Below are 20779 nucleotides of genomic sequence, written 5' to 3'. Positions count from 1 at the left end.
ATATATACACATATATATTTGTTTGCAAGTAGATTATTACATAATAAATATGAATAATTTCAAATTGTGTAAAAAAATGAAAACATATGACGTACTTGAATAAAAATAAAATTTTAGTTCAAAGTAAATTTGTTCTCACCAAAATAATTCAATTGGATTACATCAAATATGAAAATTTATTCTAAGTGTGAGTCCTCATTTTCTCAAAATTCATTTGAAAACGAATTCTATTTCTCCATTCAGGTGTTATGAACTAGCTTTAAATTTCTTGATAATTCAATTTTATCAAAAAAAAAAAAAAACAAATACTTTTCACATAAAAAATACAACTAGTTTGCACTTTTAAACTCTGAACAGTTACATTTCTGAGCTATGACAAAAGGAATCAAATTGTGCTACCAGTAAATAAAATGACCTTAAACCCCAACCAGTATCATTCAATCTTCTGTGAGAATAGTTTAGAACAGAATCTTTGAGCTCCAACATAGGCCATCCTAAAGTAACTTCAAGAGTCAAAAGACTAACTATTCTGCACTGCATCACATCATCATACAATCGTCTGTAAGTAACTCCGAGAACCTAAGGGAATATGGAACGAAATCCTCAGGGAAAGCCAAGACAGAGGAGACCAACATGAGATTGACAAATTCTTGATCAGACGATTGTGCGTTTTGTAGAAAAATCTCGTCAAACAGGTTAGTTACCAGACGACGTGTATGAATCACGCCTTTTTCCACCACATAAAACACTGGTGTCCCTGTAAAAGAAAAAATAAAAGACATGGGGCACAAAGAAGGTTCCGTTAACCCCACCCTGTACAATACATATCCCCCTTATTCCTTTTCTCCTATTCCCTAGGTTTGCTGTTTTGACAGGAGTTTCAGCAGAGCGCACCAAAATAAAGCTCCTCGGAAGATGGGACTTCCAGTTACAAACTCCCATCGAATAAGTTTTCATCACAATACACAATTTATCCAGATTTAAGAAGTCAAGAAGAAAAATAGAACAGATAATAATGAGTCCTTAAAACAGATTCCTACAACATAGATGCACGCCACTAGGCTCCAATCCACTTGCCACAAATTCACTCCATACGTCTTGAGAACTACTGAAAAGCAGCTTTAGTGTAAGACACCTTTGACATCAGGTCCATCCTCCATCAACCCCTCACGGATTCAGAATTTATCTGGCCACTATTCCTGGCATGAGAGCTGGACCCACTAATAGGTGTGGATTTGCGACCAAAATTTAATAAATATTTACGCTGGTCCTCATTGGTGTGCTGAAGACTGGCACGTAAAAGCTCAGCAGGCATTTCCCTCTTTATAGCTAAATCCAAAACATCTGAGCTTCCCTGATTTTGAGTATATATGGTTTCATATTTGCTCCGGCAATACTTGGTAAGCAGTGCAAAAAATTCATCAAATGAAGCCCTCCAGAGGACATCATTAGGACTGCTACAGCTGACAGCAGGATTGATTACTTCAGCTGCCCTTTCAAGAAGAGCAACCAGGACAAGAGAGGCACCATCCCCCGCATGGCTACCAAGGGGTCGGAGTGGTGGCTGCTCTGAAGAACAAACAACTGCTGCTAGACAAGCACTGACTGCATGAAGATCCATGCCTTGAATACACGTTGAAACTGTCTTTGCAAGATTTGTGACTGTCTCCGCAGCTTGTGCATCAGAGGGAAGGCCACCAAATAGAAACCTCAAGTGACGGAAAATAGCCATACATACAATTCGAGTTAGCTCACTTCCAGGGATGAGTAGCTGCAGGAACCTGGAGAGCAACTTTCGCCCCTTTGGAAGTGACACTATCCGCAAGAACACAATATCATCCTTGTGAGTAGGCCCAACTTTCTGGCCACTTTTGCTAAATGGATCTACAAGTTGAAGTGACGTTGCCAACCCTTCCAAAAGGATTTGCCGTCTCCGCCTGAGCTGAGACCCACAGTCCTGGGACTTACCGAACTGCAGGAGCCGATCAATATCATCGATATCAAGAAGAAGACAAAGGCCATCTTCAATGGTAACTCTAGCTGCAACCAATGGTTCCTGTTCTAGAGGCTTTTCGGAGACTTTCTGTTCTGAGCTTCCATCAATAGAACCAGATGGAGAGTCGACTTCAAGTAGGGAACGAGGCCTACGTATAGAAGGGAGGGGCATCTTGCCAAGAGCATCAACATGGGCATGTGAATGATGTTCTGTACTATTACGGCCTCGAGTAGAAACCTCCTTCAAGTGAGATGGGTAAAAATGGTGCTTCCCTCTCAACCCAGAAGATTTTTTGGCCAGTTGAGCTTGGTGGTAATAATCATCTACGTATGGATCATTGCTGTGAGTAGCTGCATGCTGCATTCTAAGGATACTCTCAATCTCATCAGAAGTCATATACTTGGACCTAAATTGAAAGCCACTATCACTTCTCGGACAACTAGTTTCAGAGGCCTGCTGAGAGAAACGAATATTTTGTCTGCCTCTATGTGATGATTTAGGTCTTTGATCCCTAGTATCAGAAAATCCAAGCATCATTTTATGTGTTGATGAAGGATGTGCATTGTATAGTTGAGACTGGAGTGCTGCAAAATGGGCAAAAGATGATTGAACTGGTTGGTGCAGTCTTTGTTGCTGCTGCAACTGCTGCTGAGCTGATAACAACTGTTGCGACATTGGGCCATTTTGGTGAGGTAATTGCCATTGTAGTAAATTATGTAAGAGGCCAGAATGATCTCCATGCAAGACACCAGCGTTGTTAACCCAGTGATTTTGTGGCCTGCTATTAAAAGAATGGCCAGAAGAGATGACTTGGGGCAAATTCCCACCATAATGGAACCCATGGGACAAAAGGGCCAGATGAAGGTTAGATTTGGAAATTGGAGAGAGATTCGGTGCAGAGTAAGGCGATTGAGGTCCACCAGTAAGAGAATGTATATTTAGGTGGCGTGGTGAAGCCTGCTGAGATTTGCTACCAGGTGGTGGAAAAGATGTGAAAGTTGATTTTGGCACAAGAATTGGTTCACTGGAGAAATGATGAAGTTGCGGTTGCTGCTGAGGATACGAAGATGTTCTGTACAAAGGTTTTGCTTCTGCAAAATGAGCAGAAGGTTGAGGATTCGAGGACCATCTCTTGAGCTCCTGAGCATTTTCCATATCAAGCATATGATGATCTAACCAACTATTGAATTCTCCATCCTGTGACCAATCAGCAGCAGATGAACCTGTAAAGAATTCGCTATTAGAAGGGGCTTAGATTGACTTCAACTAACAAGATATTACTTGTAGTTTTTTGAAAAATCACAAAAAATTTCATGATATTAGTATCTGCTGAACAGTCAAACTATCAGGCAACAATATACTTCTAGGAGTAGAACATTCCAAATCTACACAAAAATAAAGAACATCAAAGCGTACTCAAGGTGATCAAATTCCAAAAGTTAAATAGAAACATATCAGATAAAAATAATAAACAATTCTCCCCAGGTAGTTTAGAAATTCAAACAGAATGAATAATCAGTTTTACCATAATTGAATAACAATGTACCATGCAAATGGAAACAAATATCAGATTCCCAACTGAGTTCCAAAGATGTTATAAACTTGAATCCAGCAGGAAAAAGTTGGCTTACAAAGGAGATGCAAAACAAAATACTGAGGCCAAATTGAATATAAAACCAATTAATGAGAAAAGGCTGACAAAATGGGTGTTACATGGAAGTTAAAGGAAAAAAATAAGAACAATCTGAAGAAACAATCAAACCATTTTCCTCAAAAAGAAACAATCAAGTCATTGTTCCATCCAAGCTGTAATCATAATCATTCTATCGGAAACTAGTTACCCAGCTGCATACATTTATGTGTATGTCTATTACTCGATAGAACCACACAGCAAAAGGAAATATATAGAAAAGGATTTGACATATTTCAATAAAATATTTGAACTGCAAATTAAAGATTAAGACCAACAACCCGAAAAGAAAGCCTAACAACTTGGTGTCAACTCCACCTTCAATTGAGATAGGGCGTTGAGCTTTATGGTCAGGAGGAAGGATATCAACCACTTTCTAGTGCTTAGGCAATGAAAACAATTAACACCACTAAATGTCAATTTATTTTGACCTTCATACTCATTACAAATCCAATTTCTTCAAAATGAAAGTTTAACAAGCATGAACCATCATGAGTTGCATTCTAGAGGCCCACATATGATAATTTATAAACAACCACGTATAGAACCCTCAAAGTCCATAGATAGGCAGCCTTCAACATTTATAAACAGGCATGCAGTATTCCATTGCAAATTCATTTTTCACAGACTCGTCATTGAAAATAAAAGGTAAGAACTTCACATATACAAGGCCACAAAACCTACAACACTAGCTGTTTACAAGAGGCAACATACTAACAGAAAAGAAATATAAACAAAACATGAAAGCTCTCCACATTTAACACATTTTCCTCATCTGCTTCTGAACCCTACCACTAATTAGTAAAACAACCAGAGCACCCTTGCATAGAGGAACTCCAAGTTCATCGATAGATCAATTCTGATCAAGAGAAGACGACAGGAGCAATCACAAGATCAAAAAAAATATAAGGACATTTACAATTATCACCATATGAAGATTAAATAAAAATCTCAAATAGCTTTACTCACTTTCCCTTGAAAAGGATCCTGATCCTCTATCACCAATAACTCCTGGATTTCTTGGTCCAGTCACAACTCTGTTCAACTGTAGATTTGAATAATAAATTCCAAACAAGGCTGAAAAGGTTAGGGCAGCATCACAAGATACAAAGATTCACATTTAGACATGAAACTGAAGCGAAGAGAACACAAAACCAGCAAGTGCAGATACTCAAGCAACAATAATAACAATTTAAATTTACAGCCCGGCAGGTAATAATATGACCTAAGCATCAAAAAAAGTATAGTTGCATTTAAGACATCAAAGCATCCAAATCATATTGTTCTTAAGGGGAAAAAAGTGGGTAATTTGTTACTATTCTAAATAAGTCATAATAATGAATTAATATTAGGGGGAGTTCCAAAATCCGTTGAGAGTTCAGGACGGAAATTTATAACTGATACGTAGGAAATTCTGCGTATCAACCAAAGGAATGTCAAAGAAAACTTACTAGCCCAGATGTATTTCATGATATCTGTCTCTATCTCTCCCACTGCACTAATGATTAAGACCCAACTATTAGAAGTAAATGAATAAGCAAGAACTGCAAATTCTACTGGGTGAAGAATTGGAAAAACAATTACCAATTTTATGTAGTAAGACTCCCAATCACTGTGCCAGGGCAAGATATCCATCCCCCTGCACTGTCCGGTCCATTTTCTCTAATCTTTCCTCAAATCTTTCTCCGTCATTATTTTGAAAAAAAAATCTCTCTTCATCATACTTGTGGAAATTATTGTAACACCCCCCCCCCCCCCCCCCAAAAAAAAAGGAAAAAAGTTCCAATACTTTTTCATCTTTCCACCTCTGTGCCCGTAATTTATTTCACCTTTATAATAACTACAAATCCATTTGTGCCAGTAGCATTTTACCCGGAAAATGCTCCAAACATCACTCCGGAAATGCCACATGAAAGAAGAACGCAGGGTAAAAAACTTTCCAACATCTTTAAAGCTGGCCGCATGGCACATCAAAGTAAGACCATCTTCTTGTGCCCTAAAAGTTAGGATGGATGGAGGAGTATTCTCACCTCTGATTAATTGTATTTTTAACAAAGATATTTTCCGTAATACACCACGATGATTTCAAAATACGCTATTACCAACTAAATCATTTAAAAGCATTTTTAATTTTTAGTAACATTTTTTAATTAGGAATCAATCTTCTTTTTTTATTAATATTATTACACACATGCAGACATATACATAAGTATGACCATAGAAAATTTTAAAAATCCTTAATTGGAAAACGATAGTACTCAGTCCATATAGATCAGCTTGATTTTTTTTTCTCAAGCATCAAAATCTGCATTATTATTATAGAGAAGAGGCTGACCTTTGCAAAAGTACTTGCCAAATCATCCATGTCTGATAATGAACCTAAACTTACAGCCTGAAAATCACATATAAGAAAAATCAGAGTGATCAAAACGGTCCCAAGTTCCACATCCACATATATTAGATATAAGTACATAAGCTTTATGACTATAATAACAGTTCCTAGACGGGAAAATTCATACGATCTTATATAAATTGCAGAAAAGATCAGAAGCATACAAATAAAGACTATTACCATTCTTATGGTAAGAATCAAAGTATCATTTATATTCTATTTTTTATTTACATTTATTTTATTTTATAGTTCTGAACGATGAACTTTTTTTTTAAATAACAAGTGTAATATTATCATTATGTATAGGCATCAAGGGGGTGTCGCTCATGTACAAAATTATGGTTAAACTGGATATGGACACTTCCAATAAGATTTCATTCTTGAACAAAAATCCATTTTTAATTTATTTAATCTATTCCATGACCAAGACAGGAGAGATCCATGTTACACCACGATTTTGATTATGAATTCCATTGAGCTTCCTCTACTTGATTGAGCAACCTAAAATTCAGTTATTTCAACTACATTAAACTATCTTTCAAATTGGTCAAGACTTTCCAATTTATGGCCGCTTTTCGAACTTTGTTTGTAACTCACTATAAGCTCGGAAACAAAGATACGATGTGTACAAACGAGATAAGAAAAACAACAACTGGAGCTAAATTTCCTTGAAGGAAATTTGTATTGCAGGGGAGGGATTAAATCTGAATCCACAGATACACAGTACATTCCTACTAACAGATGGAACATACTGAAAAAGGTTTTCCAAAAAGGTTCTTACTAGAACGATGATGTCATTTTATAGTAATTAACAGTGTGAAAATGGGCATTCCTCACAGCTCACTCGTAATTTCGCCATACAGTTCAAGTATGTCATGGGATAAACTTGCAACATTATAAAATGGGAGAAGAAAGATCTTCTGATGTGGCATTACAAAATCAACTAAACTGTGGACAAGAGCTGATCATTTTCCAGGTCACTTTGAGCAGGGAGTGGATTTCCAGCCACCAAGCAGATGGAAAAATTCCTATCGCTCATCTCCTTTTTATTTTCTCGGTCACTTGCAAAGAAAGGAAGAGCTATCAATAATATCACTTCCTCATTAACTTACATTAGGGGCCAGCCTCTGTATTATAGCAAGGATCTCGGAGACCTAATAGATATTTTGCTTGAGATATAAATAATTTTGTATATAGGTTGCACCCCTTGGTACGCTTTAAATATATTATATCTTTTCTTTTCAAAAAGGAAAAAAAAAATCTTCCATTAGGGATGATTCGATTAGGACCATTTTCAAGAGCCATCTTATTTAGGTGGATATTGTGTATCATATTGATAACTTCTCTCTTTATTGTCTTGTCCTTTTTTGTATCTAGTGGCATCCCCTTGGTGCATTTTATACATTAATTCCTTATCTTTTTTCTCCCCAAAAAGTAACAAACATTTACTAAAAGAAAAAAGTCTAACTATTAAATTATTTTTGTAAAACACAAGGGTTAAAATAAAAGGTCAGAACACGTTCACAATAAAAGCATGTAGGTGGCTCAAATATAGTAACAAGACTAGTTGGCTTAAGTGAATCACTGAGACTATCATGATATTCACAGATGTATGACTGTGAGGGAGGAAGAAAGACCACAATTTACAATTACAAATACAAATATATGAATTCAAAATTTGAAGCGTTGACAAGAAACTTAAAGGAGAAGGTGCCCTAAGAGAGTCGTGCGTGTTAGGTATATTGGGTAAATTAATGACCCAGTCATGTCTTCTTTTAGCCTGGAAAGACTAGATCTGCTGAATTCACAAAAAGAACAGCTGGTCATCTGATGCAACCAACCAAGCCTAGTGCCACTTGTCTGGACCAAGCCATGCAGCAGCTCTTGTCCTTAGCCTGCAAATCCATTTTTTTTCTCAATTTAATGTTTACTCTTTTTATTTTTTATTTTCGTTTAAAATAAAAAGTATTATATGATTCATTCACAAGCACCAAGGAGGTGCCAATCTATGTACAAAAAAATTTATGTTTATTTTTTTATTAAATTGATAAGTGTTCAAAAAATTCGATTTTGAAGTAAAGAAACATATGTTTCTTCTACTACACTAAAGTTACAGTTTAAACAATTTCTTAATTTCTTATAATTGGAAATAAATTTTTAAGCAATGTATTAATTATATTGATAGCTAAAACATATTAGCTCAAATATATTTGGCCATTTCTCTATATATCTTTCTAATCCAAACGATATTTATGACTAGGACATTGACTTACCCCAGCCTTCCCTACTCAACTATTCTATGCGCAACAGCGAACATAGAGGAAAATGGCATAATAGCACTAAATTTGAGGAAGAACTACAGGCATTAAAAGACTGCATGCATAACTTTCATTTTAAGAGTTAACAGCGTGGTATATCTTTGTTTCTATAGACAAACATCAAATTTTCATACAGACTAATAGATAATCCATTCGTGGAGCATTCTAGTCTTGCAATATAAACACAGAGGTTAGTCATGCAGTAGCAGAAACACATCAACCAAACTAATTTTAAAGCCAGTTAAAAGCCCATTGCGGCATGCACCTATTACAACAACTGGCCAGAAATTCCTGTTCTGGCAGTTTTTTCTTTTTTTAGAGGATTCTGTTTTCAGTCTCTTGGCACTACATAAATACCTAACAACACAAGATGCAAGTTAAAGCGATTGAGCAAGTGCTAAATTTCTCATTTGTAGGAGTAAACTACCCACTTAAGAAATCAAAGTAATCAGAACCAACTAAAAGGAGTTTTTCATTTTCTTTTTTTTTTTTTGGAGAAAAAAAATATATAGGCAAATTAAATTTTATTTCTGATTAAAAAAAAAATTTGTTACACATACTAGAATTCCCACTGGTCATAAAGTAGAATGATCACAAAAAATCTCAAGAGAAACAAATTTTACCTCCCCTCTGTCAAATAACCGATATTCATCATCATTGGCAGAAGCAAATACAAGAGCATCCTCTTCATCATCTTCCAAACCTCCTAACTCCACCTCTCCCACAACATTTTGACCAAAAAACTCGTATTGTGATGCATCAAAAAGAGTATTGCCTGCAATATGATCCATCAATCGACAAAATCATCATGAGACACAGGCAGAAGGTAGTTTGAATGGTCAATTATACAATTTTAGGAGGTGATCCAGAAAAATTAACACCTAACTCGAAACTACAACGCATGCTGAACAGAAGATAAAAATCACGCCAAACACTTACATACTAGCAACTACTACGAATCAAAATTAATCATTTGAATCAAATCCAAGATTTCCAATAAGAACAAGTAAAGGCTCCAAAGGCTACTAGGAAATGACTAATGACAACGAACCATTAAGATGCAACCCCAATTAAAATCACATAAGCCCTAACGTTTTAGTCGCTCATGAATTCGTTCACGAAGAATAAACAAAGGAAGGATAACAAAATAAAGATCCAATCTCATGTTATCCACAGCTTTTGATTGCAGAATAGATTTAAAAAGAGAAAACTCAATGAGTTAGGAACCAACTACCAAACAGAGGTAGATAGACAGAATTTTCTTAAAACTTGCATTTCTCAGCACCCAAAGAAGGTACAAAATACGATCAAGAAACAACTCCACAACTGAAAATGAAAAGAAACATAACATAAATTCGAATTTTAAAGAAACAGAGAGCTGAAGGAGCTGACCTGAAGAACTCTCAGTGAAGTTGCAGAAATCTTTGCCATCGGATCTCTCCATATCAACGAAGCACCGAGCTGAAAAACACGAAATCCGTACAAGTCAACGACAGGAGAACATGTACAGAACGCAAACTACGCCGTTTCCTTTATGAAGTAAAACCCTAGGGCTTTCTTAGGGCTATCTTAAGAAGGAGAAAACCAAACCGGGATTAAAGGCGGTAGTGAAGTCAGAATTACGATCGGAAAAGTGAAAGAGCAGTGTTCTTGGGGGATTATTAGGGTTTTGATTTGGTGAAGCAGAGGGAGGAAGGTGGAAGGAAGTAATTCCTCTCTCTATGAAAGAGAAAGAGGAGCATTAACCAACTTTTTTTTTTTTTCCGCTGTGCCCACCAGACAAAAATACGCACTCTGAGGGGAAAAAAATCACCCGAATACTTTTATATTGAAATGCTGAATTTATGAAAATCGATAAATGATTTATAACAATTTTGAAAAAATTTTACTAGATTCGTTCACGCATAATGCGTGATATATATATATATATATATATATTCGTGTATGTATATTTAAATAAATAATTAAAAAAATTTCAGTTAAAAGTGAAAAGGAAATATATTTGAACTTCAACCACAAGGTCTCTTTCTCATGTAAGTGATGCAATTTTTGAACCCCATTTTTAACTGTAGAAAATTTCCCTTTGAATTTATTTTTAATACTATCTTTATGTTTATTAATATTTAAGAAATAAAAGTTTCAAAATAATTTTTTTTTAAAAAAAAAAAAAACGAAGTAAAATCATAATAACTCTGAAAATTATATTAGAAAAATTATCAATACCACTTTAAATTATTTTTTATTTTTATTTTTAAAAGTTTTTCATTTGAGCGAATGAAAAACTAAAACCTCTATTTAGTTTAATTGTTTATAAAATTTTAAATAGTGGATTTACAAATTAAGATAATTTTAAAATATTTAAACCAATTTGTATGAAAGAAAGATGGTTTACAAAAAGTCAGTTTTAACATTTATTGGACAGCTGATGCGACACACCGCACAACCAAAGCAATAAATATTCAACTATATATTTGCCTCTTAAAATATCATCATATTTTTTTATAACTTCTTCCCGACGAAAACCATTTGGTCTTTTATTTGCTAATATATAATTAGAAGTTAAATTGAAATCCAAGAATCAACAAATTTCCAAATTCTCTCTCCCGATACATAAAAACTTGGATGTTGGAATTCCAATAGGAATTTTTAAAAATGTCACCTTTGAATATTTTTTTAAAAAATAAAATTATATATATTTTATAATTAGATGATATATATATATATATATTTCGATAAAATATTTATTCCTATAGCAGAAGATAGATTACGTCAAAATTTTACTTATCATATTTTATTATGAAATACATAATTTTTTATATAAAAAAATTTTTGTTAAAATATATCTGATCCATGTATAAATATAAAAAAAAAATACCTAAAAAGTTAAATTTAAACATTTATATTCTATCAAAATAAAAATAAAAAAAAATCCTGACATACATATTTGAACTATTCCATTTCGTGAATCAATCTCATATTTAAATTAAAAATTGAAATTAAAATACTGATACAAGCTTTTCTCTTCTGAATTACATAAATTCATATCTAAAAGAGACTTACAACAAATTCTTTTAAACTTGACTAACTTCATCAATTTACGTTGCCAAATAATTTTCTTTGGGTGTTGGTTATGGTATACTCAAGGCCAATCTTGGTGCGCCAGACTAAGTCTCCCGAATCTAGTAAAAGCAAGTCATCCCATATCAAAAATAATAGATTAACAAGAAAAATCCTTACAGCCTCGTTACAAATGAATCAAATCCTGAATCTGGCTACAAGTCAGACACTTGCTTACAGAAGACTGCTCCTTTGAATCTACAAAATTTAAACTCTAAATACTTCTAAAATAAGTACATCAAATGATTGACAGATCAAATGCCCTCAAATTCTTAAAAGAACTTGGCATATCCAAACTTTATTTTTAAATTAAGACCAATAATCATCGAGAAACCTAAAGCTCCAGAAACCCACTGTTCAAAACAAAGTTTGAACCACACAATCCAAGATCAAATAATTCTCTGCTCAAGTTGCCGGAGGAGATTTCTTTCTCATAGTCCAGAATGCAGCATAATAGCGATTCTGTAAGAAGCAAAAATGCAGCAAAATTTGAGATAAAACAACCGTCACGATCAAATTAAGCACCAAATAAGTGAATGCATTTTCCTACACGACAACTTTATTCACAAAGATGCTAACAGATTGTAGTGTCTCGGGAATATCATGCTTCACGGTAATTTTTTGATATTTCATAAGAATTGAGTACTGAGATTCATAGATTTCCGCAGGTTGCCACCCAAAAAAAAGGTTAGGTACGATTCAAAGGATAAAGAAGCTTCCATACAAAAACGTAGCCACTAAACAAAATTATGCTTCAAGTCCTTATCTGACCCTCTCTGATTCACTCATTCATATAATGTAAAATATCCTGAGGAAACAAACGGACCCTCTCTGATTCCCTCATTCATATAATGTAAAATATCCTAAGGAAACAAACTAATTGTGTTTTCTGATTTAATGTATAATCCTTTTTTCAGCCAACAAATTCTCCCTAAAAACCAGCACTCTAGAAGTCACTTCTAAGACATAGCATCTACTACCTGCCCATTTATCAGAGTGATAACTTCTAAATCATGTGACTACAGCTATTACTAAACAATATTTGTGAATATTTTCCAAAGTCACATACGGTGTTTAAAAAACTTCAACAATGATCTGTTCTCCAACTGGAAAAAAAAAATCATCATTTTGTAACTGCACCTAACCTTACAGTGGCTTTTAATTTTAATCAGAAGCATGAAAGAAAAGGTTCACAAAATAATTTTAAAAAATGAAAAGACAATAATATTTTTTCCCCCATGCTTTCATTAAATGGACTATCTTTTTTTATATCCAAATAAACAATTCTCCTAGTTCCAGTTTAATTCTACATCAACTCATTCTTTGAATTCATCAATAAGTCTCCCAACTGTTAACCCATTACTGTTGTACAAATCGTAATTACAATTCTTTCTACTAAACAGTTAGCAAGAATCAATGTGTTCAGTGAGTTTTCATGGTACTGCAATATCCTCCTCAATGGTGTATATGCAAGAATTGGCATGAATGGAAAAGCCTCTGAAACCAATATTTTAGCAACCTAGATGAATATTTAATTCTTTAACACAAAGTTCTAAGATATTAATCTTCACCAAAGAGACCCAAATCAGTCCATTGTAACTGCACGGACACATTGACACGAGTGTGTAATATCTACAAACCGTTGCATGCATGAAAGATTGTTTGATGTTTTTAACCATGGATGAATATCATTTCCACTGGTGTATTATTTTTAGAAAAATAAAAATAACCTGACTAAAAGAAAGAACATTTAAAATGGTGCGAAAGACCTACTTGCATCATTGATCGAGGATTTGTAGTGTAGGTTGTCTCAATGGTCTTTTCCTTCTGCAGATCATAAATAGTGGTTCACATTGATGCTCCATGAAGCTTTGAAACAGACAAATAAGCCAGAAAGCATGTAGTAAAAAGGCTACCTCAATCTGAAATCCATACATCAAAGCAACTCTCTTTACATCCTCCAAGCTCAATTCAATTGACATCTCCTGCACAATAGGAAGAAAGAGGGGAAACTGGAAACTCATGAGAGTTGAAAAAAAAAATTTTGATTGAGATAGGAAATAAGAAAAGCCGAATGAATGAAGCAGAAAAAAACTGAAGCAGAGCAACTTTTAGCCTTATAAGACTGTGCCTTTGAGGCTATGGGTCAGTGTGCACGCTTTCAAGGAAGAGGCGAAAAGGCTTACATCTTCTTGCCCATACATATCTGCAAAATGATATAATAGAGGTCCCAAGTTTATCCACACCTGTCAGCCAAGTATACAGATTATACACATACCAAAATAATAGAGAAAATAGAAGCTAAATTCAAAGACCTTAAACATAAAGGAACTTACTCCACCATCTTTCAAGATTCTCGATATAATCTCAATATATTCAATAATGTTGTGTGCTGTGTCAATGAAAAAACAGGTCACGACTGCATCCCACATTCCTGCACATACAACAAATTTTGCTTAATAATTTACATTTAAGGATGAAGATATAAACACACATGCACACACCTTGCAGTAATGCAGTCATGCATCCATGCCAAGAGAAACACGATAGTTTCTATGAAGGTGTGATTCCACATTACAACATTTATTAATGTAATCCATATTACCCAAACCAGAAAAAGTAAATATGAAAATCCAATATTGCATTCATAATAAGCTGATATATGTACAGATATTAATAGTCCTATATATGACCATGGATAATAGAGTTAGGTATCCAATATGAATATCCTAAAAGTTTAAACTAATAAAATAGGATTCAAAAATAAATGTTTAAGCATGTCAAAGATGAACTTTGAAATCTTTGAAAAGTTACTTTTGATGTTCTCTAGAAAATTTTGTTTGTTGATTACTCCACGAAAAGACATACAATCCCCAAAATGTTTTTATGAATAAACACGTACAAACACCTCCTTTTCGAAAAATGAAAACTAAAAGATGTTTCCCGTGTAAACAAATGAGAACTTAGAACTCCTACCTATTTGGCATGATTCGCTGTAGACCTCAACAAAGTCACCTCCACACATAGAAAACCCTTCAGTAATTCCTGCACTGCTTACAGTATAAAATAAAATCATTACAAGGAAATGATTATGGAGAAACATACTTCTAAGGCCATCCCCTTAACAAAGTAGATTATCATATTAAGCACCTTAATACACCACAAGAATCAGACACTTGGCATACTGTATATTTTATAAATGGCTGGTTCCCTCTTGGTAAAACATGAAGATAATAGTTTTCTCTTACATACAGGATTATGGAGAAATAATACTATTTTGTCACCAGGTGCACAATGTATATTTAAAAATGGCTGGTTCCCTCTTGGTAAACATGAAGATAATAGTTTTGCCACTACACAAGTGATATTATGTAACAAAGTCAAATTACAATTATTACTTACTGTGCACGATTGTGCATAAAAAACTAGCTTGGCACTCAAAGGCCACATTAGGCTATGTTAGTAAAAGTGAACTCTATTTGTGGAATTCATTTAGAAAGACAAAATTTAACTATGAGATTATGGTCCCCCTTAAATCAATAATTTTGATGAAATTTGAAATGAATTGTCTCAATTTCGATTGAAATTTTAGGAGATTTCTTCTAGAAAAAGAATTCTGGGAGCTCAATTTTATGATTCGTATGGAATTTTATGCACTTGTTGTTAAAATAAAATTTCCAAATAAATTCCACAAATAAAGTTAATTTACTTCCAAACACGGCCTTAAGGAAAATTCACAAAAAGTTCTAGATAAAGAAAGCATAAAACTAATAAATGCACAGAGAGATAGGAGGCCCTTCAAAATGCTGTTAATACCTTGCTGGAAGAATATCAGGTATTGATACAGGACGAAGTTGATCACTGTCAGAACGTGAATTGCAATTGCTATGGATCCAAGGATATATTGTCCACTGGCCAATGCTTTGAGAGCTTTAAAACTCAAATCAAGCAGAAAAAAACTAGCTTCAATACCAAACTAACCATCTTTAGTCAGCAAACTTTACAAGAAAATAAAAATCCAAAAAAAAACAAAAGGCCCATAAATCTTTTTTTTTTTTTTAAATAACAAAAGGCCCATAAATCTTACTGGTTAAGAATGAAACTTGAGCAAATCATCATGTAGTATGAAAATTCATTTCCCTGGCTTATAAAACCTGTTTCAGAAAATAAGACCTGCTTTAAAAATGAGGAGAATTATGTAGTTTAGATTGCTTCGTTATCATGAGAAATGAAACAGTTTTGACTCATATCAAAGATGCACCTAGGCAAGAGATCTCCAGCGCCAACCGCCCAAGTCCAGCGCCAGGAACAAGACAGGCAGGAGGGCTGACAAACAAAAGTTGTAGTATTACTAAAAGATACATATGAAATATGGAATAGTTGCAGTGGAGATATGTTAACTCTCAAAGAACTTTTTTTTTAAGAAAAAAGAGGATACCTCTTCCCATCACGGTTAGGAAACAGTGAATCGAGCTCTTCAAGAATAGGCTTGTAGCACTGATCACGTTCCTTTTGTCCCTGTAGTATGAAGAGTATGTACTCAAAGGAACTACGCTCTAGCTCAAAGACCGAGATTGTAACTCTGAATCCAAAATAAAGGTAAAAAACTATTACCTCAGCTGCCCAGTCTCTAACTATATTCCTTATTATACAACGAACCTGAAAAGAAAGTTACAAACAATTAAATCCATCAAGTACCCATATTTCACATGGGACTACCAAAATTGTATTAATGGATTTGGCCGGCAAAACAACCAAGTTCCATAAACATACTCTCAAGCATTTCCAGATAGTGGTCTCGTCAGTTAATAATATAAATGAGAAATTGTTTAGAAATGTAAAAAATGTGAGCTTATTATGGGCAAATTTCAAGGGTATCACCTCAAAAATACTATTAAGGAACTCAAAAATGGCTTTCTTTAAATTCGGAAGCACTCATGAAGAAAATTATCACAACACTCATGAGATAAACAGGGTGCTTCCGAAGATTTTGACACAAATTGCTTGAGAAAATGACAACTCTTTGGAATATTTTACAAGTACACCACTTGTATTCACAAACATTCATTTCCTTTGGAGTTTCAATGGCAACATGCTTGCAACAATCATCCTTGCAAGCACTTGACGAATTATGATAGCAATAAGCAGGGTTGGAAACAAGTCAAACATGTTCATGTTAGGGCATGACATTATTAGTAATGAGAATTTTGGGAATGTCATAAATACACTAACACTTCTATAAAGTCTATGTACATGGGTGGTACCCCCTTTTTCTGGTACTGTGTTAATATATACTTCATATTTTTATTTCAGAAAAAAAGTCAAACATGTTCATGAATGTTCTTATTTAGGTTTTTCAAACTCCATTGGAGTTTGATTAAATCACTCAGAGCTCAAATTTGGTTATATGTGACTTCATCTCAAAATATACCTTATCTACATCAACCAAGGGAACATTCAACTGCATCGATGGATCCAACCAATCACCAGATGTTGAAGATACCTGAATGATAGAAAAGTAAGGAAGAGAATTAGTTAGGACACTCAAATGCGGATGAAGCAAGGTGCACTTTAACTAATCAAAGGCATTACAAAAGAAAATAAGGTAAACTTGCATGAAAAGCCAAGGGAATACTAATGGTAGAAATTTTGTTCCAACACTCGATGACGGTAGTTCCAATCTTCTGTCAAAAAAATTAATTTCCACTCTTCATTTAGAAATTCAAGATCTTGCAAGTTAACTCGCATCTTTATGAAGGAAAAAATATACAAATTTAGATTTCAATTTTGATGTTCATATGCTAAAATAAACACATGCTCAAATGAATATTTCTCACATAAGAAATCCTCAACCCACTTAAAATAGCATGCAATACCACTATATAACAAAGAAGTATTCATGTAATCACCAACAACATGTCAACCAACATATAAGAAATCATATTTCAGTCCCCTCAAAAAGAATAAGAAGTTTGAAATGGATCCAACAGCATTACATTCCCATTGGCATCACTTGCGTCATTTCCGTCATGTTTATATGCCTCTTTCTCCTTTCCCAAGACTAAATCACAGCTCTCAGAAACAGAATCATGAAGGTCTTCTTTTGGTATCTCCTGTGGTTATCTACAGAAGTCATATTTCTAAATGAAAAAGACAGAAAAAACTTAAAAAAATAAATTGTATCTTTTCAACTGTGGACTCTTTCAAAATAAGACAATGGTTATCTAATGTTGCCAATACCTGTTTAGACATGAGTCCTACCACAGACTTGTGCATAATGTTGCTTCCTGCCTGAGCCTCACCATGATTAGAACAACACGTTCTTTCACTACTTGATGTTGACTGATGAGAAAAAGTACTCCTCTCTCCAGAGTGCGACTGCTCAGTAGTATTCTCAACAATAGTATCTTCACATATGTCCACATCCTGACTCATATCTATAGGGGGTTCAAATGCCTGCCAAGCAATCACCAATTGCACATTCTAAGATGTAAGGTATTTCAGATATCTCCGCTCGTAAGAGACTGGAGTAGAACACAAAACGAGCAAGATTGAAGAAGTCCAAAATGAAAATTATGCATCACATGAGCACAGAGGATGAAATATGGCTACAACTCACCTGAAGCATGCTAAATATGAAGAATGAATTAACTGATATACACCTGCAGAATCAGAATCCATAAAAAGTCCATCAAATTAGTGATCTCCGTAGCCAAAATTCTCCATTTCATGGAAGATGCTCAATTTCATTTTTAGGGGCTTTGCTCGCTGATTTGGGTGATTTTCACTACTCACTTGGACCAGGAAAGAGAAAAACGAAAATGTCACAGAAGGGGGATGTAATCCAAGTAGACAGGAGGTAAGGAGAGTTATACAATTAAAGAATATCCACATTGTTTTGTATCTGAGGATGTAACATGTCATGTTCAATATCCTTCCTTTACCACTAACAGCATTATCACAGTTCCTATCAGTTCACCATGAACTCTTATCTCAGGAATTCAAACTGCACCAGGCTGACCAAGATGCATATAAAATAAAAAATCCCTATAAATCAACAAACAAACCTTGGCAAGAAAGTGCCAACCTTAAGAAGTGTACTCAAAGTGCATCCAGCATTATGGTTATACTAAAAACAGTAAGGGAAGCATACATCCTGTGCATTTCCACAATTGAGAGTGTACTGAATCAGAAATAATTCAGCATAGTAAGCACCCCTAGACTAAGAATGCATATAAACTAAGTATGTGATGCATGTGCGTGCCAAAGATTCCTTACAGCACTTATATATTTGAACAAGTTTTCTTCTACCTTCTTCAATTTTTTCCTTGGGCATCTCCTAAAGTAAAAGGTCCATGTATCTTTTACGAGAGAAAGAGCTCAATTTTAGCTTTACAAAATTTTAGAAAGAAGAAACCAAGTTTACTAGATGTATGTAAATCCTTCTATAGAGATATACACTGCACTTAAAAGAGCTTTTAACATCCAGATACATTTTTATGCTATTCAGTAGAAACTATAACCAAAAATATTAAGCCGTTAAAAAGGTAAGCAGAAGGAAATTACCTCCTCAACTTTTTGTACTTGATAGGGTAGTGAGATAGTAAAGCCTGAAAAAAAAATTTGTTTCTCTTAAAAGAATTGGTAGGGCCAATATAAAATGTCATTAAATGCATTTTCACTCATCTCAGACAAGCCAAAAGTGACTCCTCATATTTTGCAATAGAAGTGAATTTCACATTAATTCAACATACAAAATTCCTAGTCACGTTATGCGGCATGCCAATTTGAGTGACTTAGCACATTACTCACAGAAGACAGCACCATAATGTACTAGCATCAAAGATCTCCTGTGACTTAAAAATGGAGTTTAGCATTGAAATAGCTGAGACAACAAACAGGCTAAGCCCCCATACAGAGGCTTCCAATCTTGGTTCTGTTTAAAGAGTTCGTTTCTTCAAGAAGTTAAGACCGACATTTTAAAAAATTCAATAATATCGACACATAGCTATCATTTATGAATTCCCCTTCCTGTACAGGGCGACAACCCCTTTGCTTGTTTATATATTTACTCTTTTTCTCTCGCCACAAAAAAAAAAAAAAATCTCTGAACAAATCAAAGAGTACCTTATGTACAGGTGGTAGCTTCTTAAATGACTTTTCATATCTTTTGATATCCTCTTCTGCAGCTTCTGGGTAGCTAAAGAAAGTACATGCAATAAAAGGGAACATCGTTGATCCCATCAACAGGAAGAAAATAAATACTACATTACGAGAATTCGTCTCATAGATACATAGGTAAAGTAGCGGTATCATATGATACCATTAAAACATCACTGTCAACATTGTATACCCAATCCCTTTGTAAAACTCTCTGGTAAGTTTCTTCGAGTGAAATTGTTTAAGATTCTCCGAATAAGAAAAAATCTGAATAGGTAACATGAAACATTTTCGATAAAACGAAATTTCCAAGCTTCATTTTCCAACTCGTATGATAATCAAGCTCAAAAAACTTTTTGCACTCGATAAAAAATCGATCGCTCGATCGTCACGTAATTGTGAATTTACTCGGTGAAAAAACGAATCTCGTGAATGGATTACCAATATTTGATCGTTGTAGCGACTTTATGATTGGAACAAAAATTAAAAAAAAAAAAAGAAAACTAAGTGAAAATAATGAATTGAAGAAAGGTACTTGAGGTAGGCGCTAATTATGCGCCGAAGGGACTTGACTTCTAGAGCTTCTTCAATCTTTCTCTGACGGCGTCGTTGCTCGTCTTCTTCCAGCTCCGTCGACATCCCTCGTTTTCTCTGATTAGACGAGCTCAGTTCTTCACTGCCTGTACTCCAGTTGTTTTTGTTCCACGGAGGCTTCGAAGGAGAGACTAAGGTTTTTTTCCTCTTATTGTCAAAACTAAAGCTCTTGTTTGGTTGCTCGAATAAGATGAACCACGAATTTAATTTTGGCTTGTCTGGGATAGTAATCTCTTATTGTCAAAACTAAAGCTTTTGTTTGGTTGCTCGAATAAGATGAACCAGGAATTTAATTTTGGCTGTCTGGGATAGTAATATCCGGATTTTCTTAATGTAATTTCTCATTAATAATGATTAACCCCAAAAATTCCCATTAATCATTACTAAATTTTGAAAATTAATATAAAATTCGTTATAAATGCTTTGGTGAAAATAGTGATAAAGAAAATGAAGATATATAATTACCCAAATTATTTTTTAATTTTTAATTTCTAGAGTTATATATATTAAAC

General features: G+C 34.3%; 2 protein-coding genes across 4 annotated transcripts; both read right to left on the bottom strand.

The window, feature by feature from the left end:
- Positions 1 to 411: 411 nt before the first annotated feature.
- Positions 412 to 10213, bottom strand: LOC110821589 (protein PAT1 homolog 1-like). 3 transcript variants are annotated; one of them, XM_088216004.1, is made up of 7 exons: positions 9987 to 10213; positions 9789 to 9857; positions 9020 to 9171; positions 7920 to 7973; positions 6022 to 6078; positions 4656 to 4731; positions 412 to 3219 (listed from the first exon to the last, which is right to left on the bottom strand). In XM_088216004.1, exons 2-7 carry the CDS (start codon positions 9838 to 9840, stop codon positions 1160 to 1162), a joined length of 2451 nt encoding a protein of 816 aa, XP_088072130.1. In that variant the 5' UTR covers positions 9841 to 9857; positions 9987 to 10213; the 3' UTR covers positions 412 to 1159. The 3 variants fall into 3 exon arrangements, with proteins under 3 accessions (XP_088072130.1, XP_088072131.1, XP_088072132.1); XM_088216005.1 differs by lacking the exon at positions 7920 to 7973 and having other exon boundaries at positions 9789 to 10212; XM_088216006.1 differs by lacking the exons at positions 7920 to 7973; positions 9020 to 9171; positions 9789 to 9857; positions 9987 to 10213 and adding an exon at positions 7838 to 7861.
- A 1384-nt stretch (positions 10214 to 11597) lies between these two features.
- Positions 11598 to 20411, bottom strand: LOC110821767 (uncharacterized). The gene is made up of 18 exons (XM_088216003.1): positions 20209 to 20411; positions 19641 to 19713; positions 19080 to 19123; positions 18133 to 18175; positions 17754 to 17969; positions 17510 to 17626; positions 16945 to 17016; positions 16128 to 16172; positions 15952 to 16031; positions 15775 to 15839; positions 15601 to 15667; positions 15330 to 15443; positions 14490 to 14563; positions 13850 to 13947; positions 13700 to 13759; positions 13430 to 13498; positions 13287 to 13340; positions 11598 to 11975 (listed from the first exon to the last, which is right to left on the bottom strand). Exons 1-18 carry the CDS (start codon positions 20310 to 20312, stop codon positions 11919 to 11921), a joined length of 1452 nt encoding a protein of 483 aa, XP_088072129.1. The 5' UTR covers positions 20313 to 20411; the 3' UTR covers positions 11598 to 11918.
- Between the last annotated feature and the right edge of the window lie 368 nt (positions 20412 to 20779).

This window comes from Carica papaya, chromosome 3, assembly GCF_054855325.1.
Source record: "Carica papaya isolate Zhongbai chromosome 3, ASM5485532v1, whole genome shotgun sequence".
NCBI classification, from domain to species: Eukaryota; Viridiplantae; Streptophyta; class Magnoliopsida; order Brassicales; family Caricaceae; genus Carica; species Carica papaya.
Note: the sequence above shows the minus strand (reverse complement) of the source record. Positions and strands in the feature narration are given on the sequence as shown.

Excerpts from the sequence above, each read along its gene's own strand:
- LOC110821589 (XM_088216004.1), bottom strand. The coding sequence starts at position 9,840 with ATGGAGAGATCCGATGGCAAAGATTTCTGCAACTTCACTGAGAGTTCT. Across the intron at positions 6,079-7,919 it reads GACAAGTGGCACTAGGCTTG|GCTGTAAGTTTAGGTTCATT; the intron begins GTTGGTTGCATC and ends TGTGATTTTCAG. Across the intron at positions 4,732-6,021 it reads TGGCAAGTACTTTTGCAAAG|TTGAACAGAGTTGTGACTGG; the intron begins GTCAGCCTCTTC and ends TCAAATCTACAG.
- LOC110821767 (XM_088216003.1), bottom strand. The coding sequence starts at position 20,312 with ATGTCGACGGAGCTGGAAGAAGACGAGCAACGACGCCGTCAGAGAAAG. Across the intron at positions 17,970-18,132 it reads TCATATTTAGCATGCTTCAG|GCATTTGAACCCCCTATAGA; the intron begins GTGAGTTGTAGC and ends ATTGCTTGGCAG. Across the intron at positions 15,668-15,774 it reads GCTGGAGATCTCTTGCCTAG|GTTTTATAAGCCAGGGAAAT; the intron begins GTGCATCTTTGA and ends TTTCTGAAACAG.